This window comes from Myxine glutinosa, chromosome 13 (assembly GCF_964187855.1).
Source record: "Myxine glutinosa chromosome 13, kmMyxGlut1.1, whole genome shotgun sequence".
In the NCBI taxonomy this organism is placed as follows: domain Eukaryota; kingdom Metazoa; phylum Chordata; class Myxini; order Myxiniformes; family Myxinidae; genus Myxine; species Myxine glutinosa.
In genome coordinates, this window is record NC_136273.1 from 20,775,360 (window position 1) to 20,793,397 (window position 18,038).

Here is an 18,038-nt window from a genome sequence, read left to right on the forward strand (position 1 = left end):
ATCGGGCAGCAATATATATACATATTATCCCGGAGCGTTTGCCCAGGAAAGGCGAGAGTGGGCGTGGCCCAGCGTCCTGGCTGCGGCCTGGCAAGTTGAGGGCGAGCCTGCCCGGGCATGCCCGGGCGTCCCGACCGAGGCCTGGCAAGTTGAGCGCAGGCCTGCCCGGGCGTCCTGGACGAGCCCGGCATGGTGATCGCTCCGCGTCCTTGATAGGTGCAAGGCGATTGTGAAAACCCAGCGGTAGCCGCTACAGCATACGTATTAATTTGAAAAGCCAGATTTTGCTGGATCCTTTGAGAATTCCAAGCTTTGACGCACCAAAACACTCAAAGGAGGCCGCCATCTTGCGGATGCGGAAGTATGCATAAAAAATTGCGAAAAAGTTCAATAGGAGTTTGTTTCAGTTTCACCCGTTTTTGTTTGATTCACAATCTTATGTACCTCTAATTTGTAATTAAAATACTTTAAGACCAACCTCGTTCCCCGGGCCCGCACGGGCCCTGGTTATCTTCAACGAAAATCGTCACCAAGCACCGGAACCAATGAGATTCGAGCATTTGAAAAAATATTTCAAAAACCAAATCGCTCCATGGAGGCCGCCATCTTGTGGATGCGGAAGTATGCATAAAAAATTGAGAAAAAGTTCAATAGGAGTTTGTTTCACCCGTCTTTTTTTGATTCACAATCTTATGCACCTCTAATTTGTAATTAGAATACTTTAAGACCAACCTTGTTCCCCGGGCCCACACGGGCCCTGGTTATCTTCAACGAAAATCTTCACCAAACACCGGAACCAATGAAATTCGAGCATTTGAAAAAATATTTCAAAACCAAACCGCTCCATGGAGGCCGCCATCTTGCGGATGCAGAAGTATGCATAAAAAATTGTGAAAAAGTTCAATAGGAGTGTGTTTCACCCGTCTTTGTTTGATTCACAATCTTATGCACCTCTAATTTGTAATTAAAATACTTTAAGACCAACCTTGTTCCCCGGGCCCACACGGGCCCTGGTCATCTTCAACGAAAATCGTCACCAAACACCAATGAGATTCGAACATTTGAAAAAATATTTCAAAAAAGCTTATTACCGCGTTTCGGATGCTGAAAAGGGCGTCAAATATTCTAAAATTGACGAAGAATTATTTTTTAGAAATCCTGCGGCCGTAGGGGGTAGTTTTTCACAGCCGGAAATATCCGAAGTTGAGACGGAATTCACCGAATTAATCAAGAAGGAAGTTTTATAAATTTTAATCTCATCCAGAATGCAAATGGTGTCATTTTGAACTAGGTACGGTACCTACTACACCTACCTACTACCAACTACCTAACCTACTGATGCCATAGTGATGGGTAAAATAGTGGCAAGAGGCTTTGGCTTCGCCAGCTCATTGCGACTTTGCAGTGGGGTACTAGTAGGCCTTTAGGTAGGCTTTAATCAACACAATGGTGGCTTAGTGCAAAAGGAGAGGCCTAAGCAGGGCTTGAAGTCCTTAAGAGGGAACGTAGCATGGAGCGGATCGTAGGCAGCCCGCATGTTGTCGGCTGACCCGCTTTTATACAGTAACGATCCCAGAACACAGCAAGTGAGGTACACAGGAAGTGAGGTGCACCGGAAGTGAGGCATCAAGAAAGCTGGAGTTATGTCATTTAGTGTCTGAGAGTGGAAAAGAAATGGAGGTGTTTTTGGTTGATGTTTTGAGCGGTGTATGTTATGAGGCTAGTTGGTTGTGTGGGTGTGTGGGGTTGTGTGTGTGTGTGTGTGTGTGTGTGTGTGTGTGTGTGTGTGTGTGTGTGTGTGTGTGTGTGTGTGTGTGTGTGTGTGTGTGTGTGTGTGTGATTTTGCATGAGTGTGTGTGTGATTTTGCATGAGTGTGTGTGTGATTTTGCATGAGTGTGTGTGTATGTGTGTGTTTTGTTGTTGAGTGGTGAAGGTTATAAGAATGGGTAGTTGTTTGGGTGCTGCACCAAGTTTTTTGTTTTTTTTTGTGCCGTGGATTCTGGGAGAGGAAGCTGTTGTTTTGTAGTTTGTGTTCTCGCTGACTAGGTTGGGGGTATGTATGCATCCACGTGTAGTTGCTGCATGTGGAGCCATATGTGCCCCTGCTGGCCCACCTTAGCTGACTGTATTTATGGGTATGTATGCAGTTGGGTTGTTAGGGTTAGGGTTTGTTCCTTAGTTGGGGCTATGTATGCAGTTGTACTTGTGACCAGGTGGAAATTATATATATATACTAGAAAGATACCTGTGCTACACACGGGTGGGAGGCCAGGGGCAAACAGACAATGCAGAAAAGGTGAATACTAACCCATGAACGAATAAATTCCACATTCTTGTGCCACCTTCAGTCGAACATCAGGCATTTACAGCCAGTTCGTGAATGACTTGGGCAAAAAAAAACGGCGAATGGCAAACCATGAACCAATAAATTCCTTATTCCAGTGCCACCTTCATTTAAACGTCAGGCATTGACAGTTTGTGAAGGACTTGGGCAAAAAACTTACTACAAGTGAATGTTTCTACACGTGGTCAATGACGAAACTACAACTACAATGGCATGCCTGCATTTTACATTTAATTCAGGATTTCTAAACTTTTGTAGGTGAATTATATAAATCTCGTCATGATATTTATTTATTTAATCTTGGGCGGTAACTGGTGATGGATTGTGTTGATTCTATACATGTCAGGATTGTGATGTCCATGTGACAGTCTCATCAAAAAGTGAATGAGCTCTCGATCCTTGTTCTTTCCTACCCCACAACCATAGTCATCCCCCCTCCCCCCTAAAAAAGGAAAACAAGAAAAATGCAATATTTATCTGTTTATTGTATTTTTGCTCTTTCTAACAACTGAGTGACTCACTCACACACTCATTCACTTACTCACTCACTGATATAAATGCTTAGTACCATCTAGGTGGGGTAGAAAGGTGAAATTTTGCACACTAATGCAACTCGAAGCCAACATCCCAGGGAAAATCACAAAACTGTCGGAAAATTTCTGTAAATGAAAATATTCGTAAGTCAGCCGGTGCAGCCTCGGTCTGCTCACTGCGGGTGAAATGACCAAAGACAATGGAGCTTACATTTGAACTGGGTGCGAGGCAACGCCCACACGCACCTCTTCCGCCTCTTATTTTATAACTTTTTCCGTGTTTACATAAAAAATATTATAGCTGTAAACTTTTAAATAAAGAGCTAAATTCTAATCACCACTTATTTTGATTTGCATGTGACCAAGTTGGATTGTTTTTTTTGTTTTTTTTTGTATAATAAGTTCAGGCTCGTATAAGAGCTACCACATATAACATATAACAAAGGGAGCGAGAGACAAAAGGGGGAGAGAGAGGGAACCACAACAACAGGAGGGAACAGGGACATCTGGAGATCTGTGGAAGGGAGAGGGCTGGGGAGGGGTACACACGGGATAAACAAGATGGACACTAATAGGACTTTCAGGAAAGAAAACGGAATTTGAAGGAGGTGGATTTGGTGTGTATTAACGGGGGTAGAAAAAAAATCAAGGTTTTGGATTGGGAATGGTGGTGAACATATGAGATGGTGGTGAACAGCTGTTTTGAAGACCTGGGTGGAGGAGTGAGATTGAAGAGAGTGTGTGAGTTTGTTACAGAGGCGGGAGAAAAGAGGAATGAAAGAGTGGAGGTGAGCAGTGATCCTGATTTAGGTAGTTTCATCAGAAGGGAATTGATGGTGGACGATGTGTGCCCTGCAGAATCCTGGGTGGGTATGGTAGAGCGGGAAGGGTGCACAAAGCACGGAAAGAGTGCAGGGTGCAAGACCAGAAAGGAGGTGGAAGAAGACAGAGACCACTGACCTTCGGCGATGGCAAGTGATAGGCCCATAGATTCAACTTATTTTTGGGAAATTCCAATAATCTTAAAGGCCTCCGTTTGCATGGCGTCAAGCTTAGCAATATGTGAGGCAGGGGAGATTAGGGGGGAGAGCAGTATTCCATCAAGCAGTGGATGAAAGTCTTGTAGGTGGCAAGGAGTTCAGGTGTGCCAAGGAAGGATTTTGTATGATGGAGGAGCCCAGTTGGCAGCCTTGACTTTGAAGGCCAACTTTGAAATGTGGTTTTCCCAAGAAAGATCATGGCTAATAATAAGATCCAGGAGTTTGAATGACTGAACCTCTTTAAGACAGGATTGTTAAGAAAGTAGATAGGAGGGTTTGCCAGATATTCCTTTTGGAGATAGATAGTGAGAGTGTCAGTCCTTGAAGACATATAGGGCAGATTACAGAGGGATGATCAGTGGTGGTCCAAAATGGAATTGGGTAAGAGTGGGGCTCAGACACATCCGGAGGGAGGGGGAGTGGAATCACAATTATCACGACTGATAAATCATTCGACACGTTCCCTGTCGTTTCCACATATATACTGTTCTCCTTATGCTAAACAGGCACGAATGACATGAATGATCTATATTACTCCCTTTTTGACCTATCATGTTCCTATATCAGTATTATATAATACTAGGGCGTGCCCGTACGTGGGTGCAAAAAAACATGCGTGCAAAGAACAACAACAAAGAAAAACTTTGAAACCACGTGGCAGTAACGACCACAGAACCCACCCCCCTCTATTTACATGAAATGGTTTGGTCCATTCGCAAAGCCAAAGCGAACGGCTTGCGAGTACGGTAGAACCCCCCCCCCCCCCCCCCTCTATTTACATGAAATGGTTTGGTCCATTCGCAAAGCCAAAGCGAACGGCTTGCGAGTACGGTGACCATACCTTGGGAACCACTTGTCCGATTAATTTCAAACCTTGAAAAGGCACATCCTCAGGTCCCCAGCAATATATCTGGCAAGTTTCAATTAGATCGGACCCGTGGTTGTCGAGAAACAGCGGTCACAGACAAACACACACACACACAGACACACACACATACACACAGAGATTACTGGAATTATAGATAGATTGGATCAGGACTGGTACGGGAGTTCGATTCGAGTTCCGAGCGTCGTGTCAAAACGAAAAAAAAGTGTCAAAATGTAAATATAATGAAAGGAGTAAAAGTTTTTCTCTTGACTATGAAGCAAAACTCAGCACAGATGATAGGCCTTTTCTATGTCCAGTGTTGCGTATCAAAATTTAAACATTATTCCCAGCGATGGTTGAGTTTCTGATTTTCTTGGCAAATGAGATCATCATACTAAAATACGCAATTTGGTGTCTGTCTGTCTGTCTGACCACGATACATTTGGTCATCACACATCCAATCAAAACCAAACTTGACAGGACTGAGGGTCACACTATGGAGGTTGTAGCAATTTCATTTGTCCCACTCCGCAAGGATGTTTTCCGCCTTTATTGAAATTCATGTTGTGGTGTATACACAGCTAATCGCGGCATTTTCCCAAGGCCGCTTCTAATAACACAAGTAATAATAACACTAATGATAATAGCATAATAGTAATGTTACAAAACAATATTAATACTAATAATATCCTGTAACCCCAAGAGGTTATTTTTCTTTCTTGGACAAACGTCGTGTTAACCTGTATAAATGGCTTATCGTGGTGTTTCATGGGGCACCCCTACCGGAAGTTAAAACAGTCATTTCTGCTGTTTAACACTAAACTGAAAGGGAGGAATCCCTACATTATTGAGGCACTATATTCTTGTCGCGTCACCCACAGACTAACAGAGCCGAGCCTAGAACTACTGTAATCTATACACTCCAGAGAGGAAAGTAACGTGATCCTTCCTGCCGCTCCCATAGGGAGCCGGATGTACTTGTATTTTTAAATCTGTAACTATTTTTAGCGACTTCCTGTGTGTCTGCATTTACATTTGGACTTGTATGCCCAGGTTTCTTTTATAGCGAGCACCCATGTACCTCTCTCCCTTTTTATTTATATCTCGTGCAACTGAAAGACTTGGTGCAGACACTTTGCTGTTCCCAAAAGCTGCACAGAGTGGACATATTCTAGAAAGAGGCAAAATGACGCTCGGTTTATGTGACATCATACGAAATCCACCATTTCCAGTTGTGATTGTGAGCAGAAATTAATGAAATCTCCTTACACACTGCCTCACCTCTTGTTCTTTCTCTTCTCCCCCATTTGGTGCTGTTTTACTTCCCTATATTTGTACTTATTTTACGTCTGTGGAGTCAGTTGATTTCATAGGTGGATTTCATTCATACACAGCCTACCAGTCTCCACAGAAAGTTTCACACTTACAGTTAAAGCCAGTGTATGTGTAAGTAACAACTACACCCTCCCCACCATCACTACCTCGTACCATGCCACTCCCACTCCTCCTACCCCCTACGCACCATCACTTCCTTATATCCTGCCATCTCCTGGGGCCATCACTACCTTTTACCATACCAGCATCCTCCTCCGACAATCACTACCTTTTACCCTGCCACCTCGTATGCTTTGCATCCATACCCTCTATGGCCTGCTGCTGATGTTCCTATCGTGTGCAATTGCTATGGTAGTTCATATGCCTGTTCCACCACCCGCTTGCAGTTTCCCCTATCTACCCTACCCGCATTATTCCTGCACTTCCCACACCCAAAGCCTGCTGGCAAATGCCCCACTGACAAGTGCTTATCTATGACAGAAAGAAAAACTAATCTTAATCATGAAGGTCAGTGTTGGTCTGCTTTGGCAGGCAGGTAAAACACTGGATGGAATCAACAAAATGTTGATCAAAGTATGTTAACTGCCGTGGAAAGCAAGGAGCTGACATTTCGGGCGTTAACCTATTGTCGGGAAAAACAAGAGGAAGGGATAGGGGAAAAGAATCATATTAGGTGTGAGTGAGCCAGAGGTGTGTGCGCTGGCACTACGTCAAGGATCAGGGTGCATGTGGAGTGGGAATCCCTCATTATGACTCCTCATGAAAGGGACGGTCAGGGTTCAGGAGTTAAAATCAAGGGGAATGGGACTGGTTGAAAAAGGGGAAATATTAAGGAAACTAAACATGGAAAAAGGGAGGGGAAGAAAAGAGAGACTATAAATAGATAAACTAAAATGACTGAAAAAGGAGAGAGAACAAAGGAGGGAAAAGTTAAGAGGAGAGAGAAAAGGAAAAAGAACCACTACTGGACCGCACCTCCACCGGACGAAGACCGGGCGATCCCTTCCGTGGACACTTGATCGATGTATGAACCAATCCTGGAGATCCCTCCACCCGGTTGCTTGAAATTTTAATCTTTCCAGACATTAGTTCGGTCACGTGGCTATGTTCAGCAAAATTGACAGGTGAAAGCATAAAGAACAAGGCCTTATCTATCTTCAGAATGGGGATGGGGATGGGGACACTGGCTCTGCACGGGATTAATGAGCGCTTTTCATTCGCTTTCACCTCCAGTCTCTTACAACTTTTCAATCTTTTCCCCCTCTGTTTTCCCCTTTTACTTAACTGTCCTTTATTTAATTTTATCGACCTTACCTCCTTTTATTCTCTCCCCTTTGTTTTCTCTCCCCTTTGTTTTCTCTCCCCTTTGTTCTCTCTCCTTTGTTCTCTCCCCTTTGTTCTCTCCCCTTTGTTCTCTCCCCTTTGTTCTCTCTCCTTTGTTCTGGCTCCCTTTTATTTATTTAAGCTTTATTTATTTATTTCTCATCTCTCTGTGTTCCCAAATTTTATTTTCGCTTCTTGTTTGTTTCCATATTATTTTCTCCTTTTCTACCAGTCCCAGTCCCCTTAACTTTCAACTCCTGAACCCTGACCCTTCCTTTCGTGAGGTGTCAAAATGAGTCATTTCCTGTCCATATGCACCTTGATCCCTGAAGTAGCTCTGACGCATATACCTCCGACTCGCCCTCACCCTATATCGATCTTCACCCCTATCCCGGCTCCCTCTTTTGCTCCGATGAATGGTTAGCGCCAGAAACGTCAGCTTTTCTTTGCTTCCCACCGTGTTTCGATCAACGTTCCGTTGATTCCGTCCATTACCGTATCTATAACAGCCGTGGTGTGATGACTAGTCAGGTTCATGATGTTTTTTCGTTCAAAATTTTTGGAGATTAGCAAAACTATACATTTTTGGAATATTCAGAGCATGAGGAATCCAAAAATTAATGTTGGCATTTGCGTAGACACCTGCATGGCCGCCATTTTGGATTTTCAAAATGGCCACCATAAAATGCATAATTTGCGCTATCTCGGCTTCTAGTCAACCTATAATCTTATTTAAATATGCTAATCCTATGTTTTCTGGATCAAGCAAACCATTGGTGGGATCATTAGACTTCTATTCCTAACACTTGCTTCACTTTTAGGACTTTACAGATGTTAGTGTTACAAAATATATTCCGCATATTCAGCATATTCCTGAATGGTATAGACCTAGTAGATCCTGTGTATAGGACTTATAGTTCAATCTGATACTAACAAGGCTGCTTTCTTGCTTTATAAACCCATACCTATAACTTCAAAGGACTTGCAATATCATGTATTATGTAATACAGTTATATCACAAATATAAAGACAATGGTTTTCAATTACCTTTGTTTGTTGCTTTTCTATAATCCTGAGCACTATTTTGAGGCCTTTATTGGATTCCTCGACCCAGAAAACATAGGATTAGCATATTTAATTAAGTTTCTAGGTTGACTAGAAGCCGAGATAGTGCAAAATAGGTATTTTATGGCGGCCATTTTGAAAATCCAAAATGGCGGCCATGCAGGTGTCTGTGCAAATGCCAACATTGATTTTCGGATTCTCCATGCTCTGACGATTCCAAGAATGTACAGGTTTGCTAATCTCCCAAAATTTTTAACGAAATTCTATTTGTTAACGTGGTGAACCTGACGACGCTTTCTAGTCGCCTTGCACGGATCAGGACCAAATGCACATTTATAGGGACCCGGCCTAACCTCCCAAAACGCGTGTTCGATTCCTTTCTGGCATTTGACCTTGCACTCAATCGGCCAACAAGGCAATTGAGGTAAACGCGTTGCCCCATTACACTATTGGCACAAAATCGATGTGAAATGCAGTTAAGGTCAGCTACTATAATTGGAGACCATTCGTCTGGCTTGTTTGGGTTGAAAGTCTGGTCAAGGCCATGAATTCCATCACACAGACTCGTCTTTTCTAGTTGAAGATTTCTATTGTTCAACTAGAAAAGTCCATCTATTTCCATCCACAAATCATGGAACCCTCAGCTCAGCAACAGTGGCCAAACAGTAAGGCCAGACTTGATGACAATTGTTGAAGGACATCAGGAGCCAGCTTGTTATGTAATTGTTCAGATGTTTTATCCACATTGCCTTCGAGTCAGCGGGCATTTTCCTGATGTTCCATATCGCTTCGCTCTGCTCTTCCCTCCGCATTGTCCAAACTTCTCCATAGAGCGGGTTTTTTTTGTCTTAGACCAGACAAGTAAAGCCAAACTTTGCATTTCCTGTGTCTGCACAAACTGCTCTGGGGGTTCTACTTCTAGGCCAAACATTTCTGTGACTGTTTTGAAGTACGTCTGCTCCTTTTGATGACATTCAATTCCTCCCCTCTTCCCAACAGCCCAAACTAAATGATTACGGAAGGAGAATGCGAATCGCTGGCAACATGGAGGGGGCAGCCAAGGAGATGGACTCGAGGAGTGTGGAATGTGCAGGACAGGAAAGGGAGTGAAGGATAGCAGTGATAAAAGACCCGTGAAATAGATCAATCACGGAGACGCGGAAGTGGATGCAGCAGCAATGAGCGAAACATCCCCAACTCGAGGAGGCATCGCGGAACCTTCTGCGGACTCGGATTTGTTTCTGGAGTCACGACTCGGTGTCCGGGAGCATCTTATGCAGATCTAAGCATGGACTTTGCTTCCGCATCGGCTCTGCGTCCACACGTAAAGGCCATTGCGTCGATCTCAAGTCTTTTTGTCTTTTGTCGTGCCGAATTGTTACTCGACCATCATCACCAACAAGCGGTGCACAGTTTAGGAGGTATCTGTTTCAGTGTATTGTAAACACACTGTACATACAGTACATATATATCTCAACATCCAGCGCACGCGCCTGGGCATCGTTTTAAATATTTCTGTAGAAGTGATGAACATTTTCACATCTTCCATTTGGCTCATACTGGTGCAGTTGGCACGTCTTTGTTTTGTCTGAGTACTAGTTTGTGTTCTATTTCTTACTACTTACTATCCAATGCAGGGTAATAATTATTGCTGCTCTGAACCTGGTGAGCCGGTGAGAGCACGTGTCTTACCGACAAGGTGAGCACTGCAAAGCTCTTATACTTTGGTTGTTGTTCTTACTTCCCACGTCACCCATAACCATCACTGCCTCGATCTCCCCTTCCACACTCTCTTCAGCCCTTGTTTGCCCCTCCATGCCCTACCCCTCTCCCTCTAGTATACCTGCTTTCACCCTTCCACAACACTACTCACCTTTACCTACTCTTCCCCACTCCTGCTCTTCCTCTACATCATAGCCTTCCCCCTTCCACAACCATCCTCACCTTCACATGTTTCCTCCCCCCCCCCCCTCCCACACCCACCCATCACTCTTCCACTACGTCCTAACCTTCCACAACCATCCTCACCTTTACCTGCTCTCTTCCCGCACCCCTTTCCCCTACTGCCTTCCACAAGCATCCTCACCTTTATTTACCTGCTTTCTTCCCGCACCCCTTTCCCTTACTGCCTTCTACAACCATCCTCACCTTTACCCGCTCTCTTCCCGCACCCCTTTCCTCTACTGCCTTCCACAAGTATCCTCACCTTTACCTGCTATCTTCCTGCACCCCTTTCCTTTACTGCCTTCTACAACCATCCTCACCTTTACCTGCTCACTTCCACAAACCTGCCCCAACTCCCTGAACCCCACCACTCTTTTTTACCATCCTCCCGATCCTTTCACAGCTACCACGAACACAACCTTCATTCCAGAATTAGCGGGTGTGACGGGTAATGTTTAAGAAACACTTTTTGAAAGATCAAATAAAGGTAATAAACAAGAAGACGTCATGCGGAGCACGATACTTGCAAAATACGCCCCCTCCCCTCTCCAAGAAAAAAAATTCCATTGATACAGCAAATTGTCAATTAAAATTGACAATCTTGATCAAAGCTCGGGTCAATAGGCAGAAAATTGACGATTTGTCAGATGAAAATGATGATTTTTGAAGGTTGACCTTGAGTTGACCTTTGACCTTTTGACTTCAAAAATAGTATGTTTCCCAATTTAGTGACTCGATATGCAAATGCTGTTCAATTTTCAAGTCAATCGGTTGAGAATTGACAGCTTTTTAGATGAAAATTGATGATTTTTAAAATTTGACCTTGAGTTGACCTTTGACCTTTTGACTTCAAAAATAGTATGTTTCCCAATTTAGTGACTCGATATGCAAATGCTGTTCAATTTTCAAGTCAATTGGTTGAGAATTGACGGATTCTTAGATGAAAATTGATGATTTTTAAAATTTGACCTTAGGTTGACCTTTGACTTTTTGACCTCAAAAATAGTTCATTTCCCAATTTAGTGACTTGATATACAAATGCAAATCAATTTTCAAGTCAATCGGATTTAAAATGGCGATTTTAGAAATTTGACCTCCAGATGACCTTTGACCTCGAAATCAATAGGCTTCTCAATTGGGACGACTTATACAACTTGGTGAAGTTTCGTGACGATCGGTTTAGAATTGTGACCTGTAGGCCGGTGACAGATAGACAAACAGACAGAACCACAAACGGAACCGACCAATATACTTGAAAAATCTTCGATTTTGCAAGTAATAAACAAGAGTTCAGGTGGGTCACGTGTTCAACAACAGAACCCTGTACTGAAAATGATTCAAACTTACAAAGTACCCACACTGAACTCCTACTAATACTACAGTATCACGGAATTGTGGGAAATGTTTTACTTAAAAACGATAATAAACGTCTTTGGACAAAGTTTTGCTTTCTCCGCACGAACCTTGATGTTAAAATTAAAAAATGTGATTTCATGAAAATCATGTCCTTCCACATTATGCAGACAGAGCTGCTGAAACAGTGGCGTGTTGGGTGGTTTGCCATTGCCTTTCCAGCAGCGACTCCAAGAAGGAACTTATAATTCAGGTTTCCGGCGATAGCTCGCCTACTCTTCGTGAAGGACACCGTGGGGTCTTCAACGTCCACTCATGAATGCTGGCAGATTGGACGGCCGGCTTAACGTCCATCAGTATTAACGTCCATTTTAATTGTAAACGTCCATTTAATTGTAAAGGTCCATAACGGCTTAACGTCCATTTTAATTGTGTCTGCCATATTGGAGTGGGCCGTTCTACAACCATTGGGCAGTGTCGCTGCAATTCCACACGAAGCTACTGCAACTGCAATTGCGTCCATGCTTCTGACCTTTGCCAAAAGGAGGTTGATTAGAAAAGTCTTGCCAATTCCACCAGCAGCTCGAATTCGGATTCGGATCTTCACTGAAATCGAATCGATGAGTACTTGTAACACACCCAAACTGTCCACCATATTTCGTCCGAATCCATCCACAACTTTTTTTTGAGATATCCCGCTCACAGAAAAACAACCAGACAGACAAACAGACAAGGGTAAAAACATAACCTCGAGCCATTTTCGGTGTGTCGGAGGTAATGATTGTTGTCAATCCTCTTCATAAACAAAATGTATTGTGTCTGCCATATTCAACTACCCCTTACATCCTACAACTATCAGGGATACCTCTTCACGGTGGTTGTACCCCCAATGCAAGTCGGGGGCCAAATCTTCCTCATTCTTCCTTGCTGGCTAGATTCGTAAAGCCCCTCTTGGACTGGCTGTCTCCCTCTTTTCTCTCTCTCTTTCTTTGTGTGTGTCTCTCTCTCTCTCTCTCTCTCTCTCTCTCTCTCTCTCTCTCCCTCTTTCTTTGTCTCTCTCTCTCTCTCTCTCTCTCTCACCCCCTGCTGGCTGTTGTGAGTTGGGTGTGGCGTCATGGCTGCCGTATGCAGCTGCTTCTTTTTTGTAGTGAGCCCTCTGTGTGTTTTACGCCTCTCCTGCCCTCCCCTGCCCCCCTCCCTCTCCTTTTCCATCCTGTGTCCTTTGGCGTTTGTTTTTCATCCATTTCTGCACCTTTGTCTTCGAGAGAGAGAGGATTGAGAGTGGGCCCATTTTGGGTGCGGCTTACCGGCTTTGACGACGCTTTGTAAGCCTTTTTGTGCTTATAATGCACGTTTATTATTTATTTTAGTTCGATTAATATAGGTTTGATAACTTCTTGTCTGGTTCGGACAAGTGGGGGGGGGGGGGGGGGGGGAGGGTAAATTCGATGGTATGGCGAATACACGCTCTCGTTATGAGGCGTTCGAAAATCTAACACGTAAGCATGCATTAGCATGCGTTCCGCCAGAAGGAACTCCTACTGAGGACATTATCCTCGCCGTGGGATCCATCATAGGAGACGGTAATGTTCGAGCGGCATCAGGAATGAACCAGAAGTTTGTTGTCTTCGTGTCAGCAGAAAAGTTCGTTCATGACATCGTTAGTACCGGTCTAACCATAAAAGGGGGTCATTTTATTACAGTATCCCCTATGGATACGCCAGCTACCAAGATAACAATATCCAATGTACCACCGTTTATGCCAGGCGAGAAAGTCCTATCCGTTCTGTCTCGTTATGGTAAAGTTGTTTCCCGAATCTCAATGATTCCACTCGGGTGTCGCAACGATCCTGTCAAACACGTAATGAGCTTCAGGAGGCAAGTGTACATGATTCTCCCGGATCGCGGAGCCGATACGGGTTTAAATATCCTTCAAATTATCGTTGGACGATCGGGAATACCACATGTATGCCTCCTCAGCCTCCTTAACATGCTTTCATTGTGGAGAATTCGGACACGTTAAAAGGTTTTGTCCCAAGACCTCTTGTCCAAAGTGTGGTGAATCGGGACATAACGAAATAGATTGTAAAAAGGTCAATCGCTCGACCCCGCCTACTGACACCCCGACCGTGCTTTCTGACACCCGGACAGTACCTTCCGTCACCCAGACCGTAGCTTCTGACACCCAGACCGAATCTTCCTTTGCCCCTACCGTACCTTCCGTCACCTGGACCGTACCTTCTGACACCCTGACTGTATCTTCTGACACCCGACCGTACCTTCTGACACCCCCGACCGAGTTGTCTGACACACCCGTGCTCTCTGATTCCAATGTGATGACATCTACCGATGTGACTGACACAACTATTATCGCCCCTTTTCCCGAACCCATGAACAAAGAATCCGGTGTATTCTAAAAAGCGGAGAGCACCAGAGCTAAGCAATCTTGCTGGTGGTGCAAAGAAGGCGGTCATGGGCGGCACCATTTCCGGTGCACAGGCGTCCGAGTGTCCCTCCGACATTCCCTCACTAACCAAGATAGAAATACCGTTGCCAACGATACTAACGAGTCTCATTATGTAAATGAGCCTAAAATATAATTATTACCTCTCATCTGGTTTCCGAGAGTTAAACTTCCAGTGAAATTACTACCAGTTCCGAGCTGGGAAATGATTTTCCGCTTGCCCCCCGTTTAAATACCGAGCAGACCAAGGATTCAATAAATGGTCCCACTTTACAAACGGGGCCGGTAAATCTGAGTTTGCTGGGATCTCAAACCGAAGCCCCAATCCCCGATACAAAAAATACCCACCAAAGTGTTAGCGAGTGCTCACGGGAACACCTTGGAAAACTTGTGAAGGTGCCACCGGACAAGATCTCGGGGGCGGCATGTAATACCCCAGATCCTGGGGGCATGTTATCTGACGTGTCTGAGTCCGAGGATGACATTGAGGCAACCGAGCTGTCACAATCGGTGACAGATCACTCACAGGTATCCCCTCAACTCATTCTTACCTTCCGTGACGAAACGTATTGTCACCGTAACATCGTAATTAAAGAATATTTCCCTGATTTAGCAGCATTCATTTGCACCGCAAAGTCATAATCAAAGCACCTGAGGATTTTGACCTGACGAGATCTCAATTCCACAGGTTAAGAAAGTTTGTTACTCGAGCAGGTACGGAGTGTTCCCAACCGCAGGTCGATTTCATTAACAGGGAATGAAAAATATTTCTTTTGCGGCCTTAAATATGAACGGTGGTGGTGCAAGTCACCTCCGCCAGGCCCAAGTTAAAAACTTGTTTGAACGTAAAAAGGCAAACGTTCTTTTACTGCAAGAGACCCACATGACACCTAACATGGAACATGACTGGTGCCAAACTTTTAAAGGACAATGCTACTTTAGCAATCTGTCAGCCTCATCTGCTGGGGTTGTGTTTTTTTCTAAAGCCAGGTCTAGTCTTCGTGACTTGCTATTTTCATGAAGTCATAAAAGGCTGGCTTATTTCCCTTCAGCTAGTACATTAAAACTTCCGCTGCACTATTTTCAATGTGTATGCACCCAGTGATAGCAGGGATCGAAAGTCCTTTTTCACCTCCATGATAAATCACCTGAAATCAGTTGACCTTGACCAGTGTGTGTGCATCGGTGGTGACTTTAATTGCACCTTTGACCCTTCGAAGGACAGAAATTCTGCAGAACTTCACCCCGAGTCCCATGCGGACCTATCCCGTTTCTTTAAGACGGCCGGCCTACTTGATGTTTGGCGATTGCATCACCCCAACGTAGCCTAGTATACCTGGTGTCGATGTGCCAATTGGCAGGTGTCTTCGGCAAGACTCGACGACTGGTACATCAATGTACCCTTTAGGAACGTCGCGGTCTCTTTTTTTTTTTTTTTTTTTTTTTTTTTTGTATACTGAATCGAGGCTCGTGAAAGAGCTAACATTTACTTCACAAACAAATCAACCAGACAAACAAAATATATAAAAAGCGGGAGCGGAAAACAAGATGGGGAGAGAAGGGGAAGCACACAAACACAACATTTGAGAGCAGGGAGATGTGTGGAAGGGAGAGGGCTTGGGGGGAGGAGGCATGGGAAGGGGGGGGGGGGGTGGAGGGAGAAGTATAAAACATAAGGACACCAATGACTTCCAGGACAGAAGTTGGTATTTCAAAAAAGTGGAATTGGGGTGAAATTAGCGGGGGTAGAAAATATCAAGGTTTTGGATGGGGGAAGATAAGAGATGGTGGTGAACAGCTGTTTTAAAGACCTGGAGGGTGGAGTGGGATTGAAGAGAGTGAGGGAGTTTGTTCCAGAGGCGGGAGAAAAGAGGAATGAAGGAGTGAAGGTGAGCAGAGAGTCTTGATTTTGACAGTTTGACCATAAGAGGGTTGCAGGCAGATCTTGTGCGACCTGTAGGAATATTTGCGGGACAGAGCCCAGAGAGAGCTGGGGGGGCAAGGCCAGAGAGGAGTCGGTAGAAGATGGAAAGACCACCAACCTGCCTGCGGTGAGTGAGTGAGAGGCCCTTGGAGTTAGCTTCATCGCGGGAGATTCCAATGATTCTGAATGCTTTGGATTCAACAGCGTGAAGACGAGCTAGGTGTGAGGCAGGAGCACCAGCCCAGAGGGGAGAGCAGTATTCCATTGAGCTGCGGATGAAAGCCTTGTATGTGGTGAGGAGCTCAGGTGTGCCAAGGAAGGACTTCGCACGACGGAGGATGCCCAGTCGGCGACTGGCTTTGGAGGCCAGATTTGAAATGTGGTTTTCCCAGGAAAGATCATGGCAGATAGTGAGACCCAAAAGCTTGAGTGACAGAACATCTTGGAGAGGATTATTCAGAAAGTGGATGGGAGGGTTGTCCAGTCGGTCTTTTCGGAGAGACATCGTAAGAGTGTGAGATTTGTCAGGATTGAAAGACATGTTCCACTTGTTTGCCCAGTCTGTGATTTTGTCCAGGTCTGCAGAGAGTGAGGAGGCAGCAGACTGCCGATCTGAGGGATGAAGAATGGAGCGACAGAGAGTAGAGTCATCAGCAAAGAGATACAGAGGATTTTCAAGAGACTCAGAGAGATCATTGATGAAGACCAGAAAAAGGACAGGGCCTAGCACACTGCCTTGTGGAACTCCAGCCTGAACAGGAAGAGGAGATGAGAGAAACCCATTCAGGGCCACACGTTGACTACGACTAGAGAGGAAGTCCGCCAGCCATGCGTGGAGATTTCCATGGATACCAAAAGAGGAGAGTTTGGTGAGCAGAGCGGGGTGCCAGACCGTATCGAAGGCACGTGATATGTCAAGGGAGACTGCTCTAATTTCCTGTTTGGCATTGAGCAAATTGAAGCAATTTCCTCTTTGGGTTGTTTCCTTCATTGTTTTCAGACCATTATATGGTAACCTTAGATCTTTCTTTTCTTTGACTCACAACCAGGAATAGTTATTGGAAGTTTAACGTTAAACTGTTAGAAGATAGTTTATTTACAGATTCCTTTCGTGATTTCTGGGCTGAAATGAGCGCAAAAAAAACCTTCTTTCTCCTCAATTAGTCTATGGTGGGACAACCTAAAGGCCCAGGTTCGTGTATTTTGCCAACAATTTAATTCGCACTGCACCAATGTAAAACATATCACGATGGCTTGCTTAGAAGCAGATATCTGAAGGTTAGAGGGCAAGCTGGGCAACGAGAGCAACCCAGTGAACTATCGGTTGCTACTCGAGAAGAAGGCCCAATTAAGGGATTTGATCCATGAAAAAGCAGCGGGCACACTGGTTAGGCTAAGAATACAGAATATTAAGGTTTCAGATACCCCGACTACGTCTTTCTTTCATCTAGTAACTGTAGATAAACCAACACGACTTATATCTTCGGTTTTGGACCCAGGGGGGAACATCCTTACTAATCCAAGCGATGTAAGATTAAATATAATCGATTTCTTTTCTGATCTTTTCAAAGCCAAAACGGTTTCTCACGAAATGATGAATGTTTTGACCTCTCATTTTCCTTCTGTGACTGAGGCCCAACGTTTGGAACTGAATGCTCCAATTACCCTTCCAGAGCTAACCGGTGCACTTGCTGAGATGGAGTCGGGAAAGGCCCCAGGCATCGATGGCCTACCCGCCGAATTTTTTTTGGCATTCTGGGACATTTTGGGCCCAGAGCTGCTCAATGTTCTGGATGCATCTCTTTTATCCAGAGAATTACCGCTCAGTTTTAGAAGAGCAGTAC

General features: G+C 44.5%; 1 protein-coding gene across 2 annotated transcripts in view; it reads left to right on the plus strand.

Annotated features, from left to right (window-relative positions):
• Positions 1 to 11,897, plus strand: part of LOC137438682 (sodium/potassium-transporting ATPase subunit beta-1-interacting protein 3) — a 208,347-nt gene extending 196,450 nt beyond the window's left edge. The window contains exons 6-7 of one of the 2 annotated variants that reach the window (XM_068133926.2): positions 6,148 to 6,232; positions 9,509 to 11,897. In XM_068133926.2, the coding sequence (XP_067990027.1) occupies positions 6,148 to 6,232; positions 9,509 to 9,518 (95 nt within the window). In that variant the 3' untranslated portion in view covers positions 9,519 to 11,897. The remainder of the gene's footprint in view (positions 1 to 6,147; positions 6,233 to 9,508) is intronic. The other variant, XM_068133925.2, reaches the window with a different exon arrangement.
• Positions 11,898 to 18,038: the final 6,141 nt, after the last annotated feature.